This window comes from Corvus kubaryi, unplaced genomic scaffold, assembly GCF_017639235.1.
Source record: "Corvus kubaryi isolate FWS band 111438036 unplaced genomic scaffold, C.kubaryi_AGA036_p1.0 36547, whole genome shotgun sequence".
In the NCBI taxonomy this organism is placed as follows: Eukaryota; Metazoa; Chordata; class Aves; order Passeriformes; family Corvidae; genus Corvus; species Corvus kubaryi.
Genome location: NW_024580885.1, coordinates 3774 through 9345, shown reverse-complemented (window position 1 = coordinate 9345; position 5572 = coordinate 3774). Strand labels below are relative to the sequence as shown.

Genomic DNA, 5572 nt, shown 5'->3' with positions numbered 1-5572 from the left:
GGGGAAAAAAAACCAAGGGAAAAAAAGGGAAGAAAATGAAAAAGACCAAGAAGGGGGGAGAGAGGGGAAAAGAAAAAAAAGCGCAAGTTGCCAAGGCAGCCCTTGCAGCCCTTGTACTCGTTCTGCTGTGGATGCTCGCGGGGAGGGAGAGAGAGAGAGAGAGAGAGAGAGAGAGAGAGAGGGGTGTGCCTTCCCCGGCGGCAGAAAATGCCCCCAAATCTGCGCCTGATTTTCATAACGCGGCTGCGGTGTTTGCAAACCAATCGTTTGAACCTCCGGCGCTCTTACCTAAGTGAAGCGACCCCTCCTCCGCCATCCCGAGCGCTCCAAACTGATATATGACAATATCTACTTTGGGATCACGTGGCGCTCGCCAGCGACTAAGACGGATCGCGCGTCATCTCGCCTCCCCAAATTTTTTCACCCTCCGTGCCTCGGCTTTCCCCAAAAAAACCCCCCAGTCTCGAGGAGCGTGGCTTATATAAAAAAAAAAACAACCCCAAAAAACACCTCCAAAAGCCGACCCCGCGCGCCGGGGCAAAGATGTTTAACTCGGTGAACCTGGGCAACTTCTGCTCGCAGTCGCGCAAGGAGCGCAGCGGCGATTTTGGGGACAGGGCGGGCTGCGCGTCCAACCTGTACCTGCCCAGCTGCACCTATTACGTGCCCGAGTTCTCCACCGTGTCCTCCTTCCTGCCGCAGGCCCCTTCTCGCCAAATCTCCTACCCCTACTCGGCCAACCTGGCGCAAGTGCCCGCCGTGCCTCGGGAGGTGCCCTACGCGCTGGAGCCCTCGAGTAAATGGCACCCGCGCGGGAATTACGCGTCGTGTTACTCCGCCGAGGAGCTGATGCACAGGGAGTGCATCCCGCCCGCCGGCATGAGCGAAATGCTAATGAAAAACGAGAGCGCCTACAGCCACCACCATCACCACCACCACCACCATCCCCCGGCCTCCAGCGCCCCGGCGCCGTCGGGTTTTTACTCCGGGATGAGCAAAAACTCCGTCCTGCCCCAAGGCTTCGACCGCTTCTTCGAGAATTCCTCCTTCTGCGGCGCGGAAAACGCGCCCGAGAGCTGCGCGCAGAAAGGGGACGAAGGCAAAGCGGCCGCGGAGGCGCTGGAGAACGCGGAGGAGGAGGAGGAGAACACAAATCCCGGCTCTTCCTCGGCGTCGTCCTCGTCGGGAGCCAAGGAGAGCTCCAAAAGCGGCGCTGCGAGTAGGTAGAGCAGTAAAGGGAAAGGTTAAAAGGGGGGGACCGAGCCCGGCTGTGTTTTGTCGGGCAAAGGTTTTTTATGTGGAGTTTTATAAGCGCTCCAAGGATTTTATTAGAAGCTCCGAAGCGCTTTCTTCTCCTTTTTACGATGGGAAAAAAAAGCGCTGGGAGAACAAAAAAATAAAATATAAAATGGAGATGTTAAACGCGGCCACATCTCCCTCTCCCCTCTCTCTCCCCTCTCTCTCTCTCTCGGCGGAGTCTGTGAAATTTTAAAAGCGCGGCGTCGTGACAAATATTAACTTTGATCATGAACTTACACGGGCGTTTTAAAAGGATTCGGGGTTGCCGAGGGTAAAAGGCAATTGGGCAGAACGCGGCTGGAGCTGCCCGGGCTTCCCCGCGCCGCTCGGAGCTGCTTCGCGAGGGGTTTTGTGTTGTTTTCTAAATTAATACCTAATTAAAGCTCTCGGGCGAGTCCTCTGAGTCGGGGCAGGCGGGGGTTGAGGGAGGAATCGGCCGAATTCGCAGGGAAAAGGAGAATTTCCCTGGGTTTTCCTGCGGAAAGCGGCGCTTCTTCCCCTCCCAAGCCTGGGCTTTTGTCAGGAGAGGCTTTTCCCTGCGCGAGGGTCCCTTTGAGTCACCTAAATCGGGATTTTAAATTCGATTTTATTTCTCCCACGCGGCCCCATTCCCCGGGCAGCCTCGGCGCCGCTTTCGGGGCCGAATCCCGGGAATTCCGCGGGCGCGGGGGCTCTTTTGGGGCGTTTTCTGGGGGGTTTTGCCTCCCCGCTCGCTCTGAGGATGCAAATCCCCCTCTCGCAGCCCAGACGCGAAGTTCCCCCGCACTTTGATTCCTCTTTTCTCGCGTGTGTGGCGAGGGCTGGAGTTAATCAAAAACTTGTGCGGAACCAAATCTCTCGTTCCTCTAATCCCGACCTAACCCGGGCTGTTCCCTCTGCTGATAACAGCTCTGCGTTTGATCCCCCCTTCCCCTCCCCTAAACTCCGCTTTACTCCGCTCCAAACCCGCCTTTTCTTTCCAAAAACACCCCGAAATCTGCTTTAATCCCTGTGCGGGGTGGAAATAATTCCCTAAAAACCCCACTTTAACCTCGCCCTACAAAGCCTCTGCCCTCTCTCTCAACAATCCCAATTTCCAGCCGCTCCCACCCCTCCACGCCGCGTTTTTCCGGGATATTCATCCCTCTGGGGCTCTTTATTCCTTCGGGATGTTTAATCCCGGTTTGGCCTCCTTTTCCCAGGTGCTCCCAGGACGAGGAAGAAGCGCTGCCCCTACTCGAAATTCCAGATCCGGGAGCTGGAGCGGGAATTCTTCTTCAACGTCTACATCAACAAAGAGAAGCGGCTGCAGCTGTCCAGGATGTTGAACCTCACCGACCGCCAGGTTAAAATCTGGTTTCAGAACAGGAGGATGAAAGAAAAAAAACTCAGCAGGGACCGCCTGCAGTATTTCTCTGGGAATCCCTTGTTGTGAAAATCCCTGGAAAAAGCCCCTCTGACGGAGGAGCCTTGGAGGGGACAGTGGCGAGCGGGGGCTCTGCGACGAAGCGACCTCAAAGTTGAAGAATTTTCCTTTTTTTAAAAAAAATTTTTTGCTGTCTGAGGTTTTTTCCCCATGGGTTCTCCCCCCCCCCCCCCCCACCCCCCCGATTTTCGCGAACTTGTGAATTCCACGGACTTTAATTTAATTTTTTTTTTTTTCCCCTTTATTTTTTTTTCCTGGACAGGTTGGGATTCCTTTTATATATATATATATTATTATATATTATTATTATTATTATTTTTATTTTTATTATTATTCTCCTTCAGGCACACGGGAATTTGAATTCAGTCGCGGGGCTGGCGCTGCCCTGGAGGTTTCAGTCCCCAAAATCTCCCTGGAGGATCAAATCCCCAAATTTGGGGCCGTCCACACCCCAAAAAGGAGCATTTCCACCTCCTCCAGCCGCCTTTCCCCCCAAAATCCCAAATATCCGCACCTTTAGGGGGCTCTGTGCATAGAAATCCATCTCTGTCCGTCCCCACGCTTGGAGCTGGGATTCGGGGCAAAATCCAGGCAAAAAAATTCCCATTTCCAACAACCCCGGAGCGGTTTGTATATAAATTTCGTAGCTTTTTTTTTTTTTTTTTTTTTTGTATTTTGATTTTTTTTTTTGTTTTCCGGGAAAAGGGGGGCGAGGGACAAGAAGGAAAAAAAAAAAAAAAAACCCAACAAAAATCCTGAAAAAGCTGAATAATGATGAAAACAATTCCATTTCTTTGTGTATGTAAAGTGAGTCCCCGGGACACTTCTGTGAAATTCTGTGGCGAATAAAGACGTTGCAAGGCCTGTTCTCCATCATGATTTTATTTGACCATTTTATTAGAATTTCCCCCTCTTTAAAAGCCTCGTTGCGGTCATTGTGGTGTGGGGGGTTCCCTTCCAGCCGGGCCTGAAAAAACCCGAATAAAAAAAACGGGAATCTCCTCCTCCTCCGCTCGGATTCAGTGGGATCCATCCCAAATTTCCGCCTCGGAGTTGGGGCGGGGAGCGGCAGCGATTTGGAATTTAGAGGATATTACTATTATTATTATTATTATTATTATTACTATTACTATTATTACGATTATTACTATTATCACGATTATTACCATTATTATTTTTATTTTTAATTATTTTTATTTTTATTTTTTTCTTATTAATTTTTTATTATTTTTAAAAGATTTATTATTTTTATTATTATTTTTGGCCCCCTCATCCCGCTCCCCATTTGGCTCCAGCTGCTTTTTCTCCCCTCCTTCTCATTAAATTTTTCCCCCCCTTTTTTATTTTTTCCTTAACCTTTCCAGGAGCTCGATCTCCTTAAAAAAAAAAAAACATAAAAATAACAAAACAACCAACCCCAAAATACCCCAAACTCGGAATTCCAGCGCTCTGCGTCCCCTCAGTCAAGGATATCCCGGAGCTCCAAATGCAAAGTCAAGTCCTGCAGGAATAAAAACAAGTTCAACTCCCAGGCAAAGGCCACAAAGTGATTTTTTTTTTCCCACTTTTTGTTTTTTTTAGGGACCTCGAGGAGTTTTTTTGTTGTTTTTCCCCCGAGGTTGGGGAGGACAAAGGGACCCCGAAGGTGCCGCCGGGGATGCGGGGCTCGGATTTGGTGTAAAAAACGCCAATTCCGGGGTTGTTCGGGGGGGGGAGGGAGGGGATTTTATGGAGTTTCCACTTCCCTGCTTTTTATTGGGATGGGGGGGGCGGAGGGGGGGGATAAAAGGGGAGGAAACCCCCCCCAGAAGCCCTAAAAAATCCCATTTATTCCATTTATTCGCGTGTTCTTGTAAAATTCTCATCTCCCTTGAAACCGCGGAGCTGTTAAACGAAAAAAAAAACCAACAAAAAAACCCCCAAAACCCCTTTGATGGCGGCCTCGGATTTTATTTGACAAAAATATTGAGAAAACCACAAAAATCCTCTGGGTTCGCGCCCATCCCAATCAAACCCAAACCCATCCCGCGGGAGATCTTGAAAGAATCATCCCGGGGATGTTTCTGATTAAAAGAGTGGGAAAAGGAATGGGAATCCAAGATAAAATAGGGACGGAGGGCGAGGCGCTCCTCGATTTTATTCCTCTTCATTTTTGCCGCTCGCGCTGGGCCTCAAAGCTGAAATAATTTGATTTTTCAGGCGCGGGGAGGGCGATTTTTTGAGGGGGGCAAATGAGAATAAAGGCGGAGATCCGGGGTGGCTTCGAGGCAGATGCGGTGGGGCTGCGGAGGAGGCGCTTTGCTATGGAAAAATATCCCCAAAAAAAGCAAAATGAAGCCCCCAAAAAGCAAAAATTTAAAAATAAAGGTCAAAAAAGGAAAAAAAAAAAAAAGAGGCCAAAAATAGAAAAATAGATATTTTAAAAGGCAAAAAAAGCTCCCCACAGGCCAAAATAAACAAAAAAAAAAAAAAAATCCAAACCCCCCCCCAAAAAAACACCTTTTTTTTTTTTTTTTTTTTTGGACGAGCCTTTCCCAACGCTTCCCAAGGTTCGGAAAAGCGGCGAAGGTGAATTTTGGGGGGTCAGAAGCGCCACTTAATGCCCCGGAACAGCAGCGGCTGCCGGCGGACAAAAGCGGCCAGTCTAGACATTGTAATAAAGCCCGCGGCACTAAACAGCTTAATTTTTCTTAATTACCCCGTCTGGCTGAGGCCAAAGACTTCCGCAGCAAATAGTAAACAAATCAGGCCGCTCGCCCCGCTTAATTTGATTTTTCCCCCCTTTTTTCTCCCCATTTCCCCCCTTTTTTCCCCCATTTTCCCCCATTTTCTGGTGGTTTTTTTGCCACAATAAAATCCTAGGCCGAG

The 5572-nt window shown here is 49.4% G+C and overlaps 1 protein-coding gene across 1 annotated transcript; it reads left to right on the top strand.

The window, feature by feature from the left end:
• Positions 1 to 444: 444 nt before the first annotated feature.
• Positions 445 to 2803, top strand: HOXC11 (homeobox C11). Its single transcript, XM_042019942.1, has 2 exons — positions 445 to 1219; positions 2481 to 2803. The coding sequence occupies exons 1-2, from the start codon at positions 544 to 546 to the stop codon at positions 2711 to 2713; spliced, it is 909 nt and encodes a 302-aa protein (XP_041875876.1). The 5' UTR covers positions 445 to 543; the 3' UTR covers positions 2714 to 2803.
• Positions 2804 to 5572: the final 2769 nt, after the last annotated feature.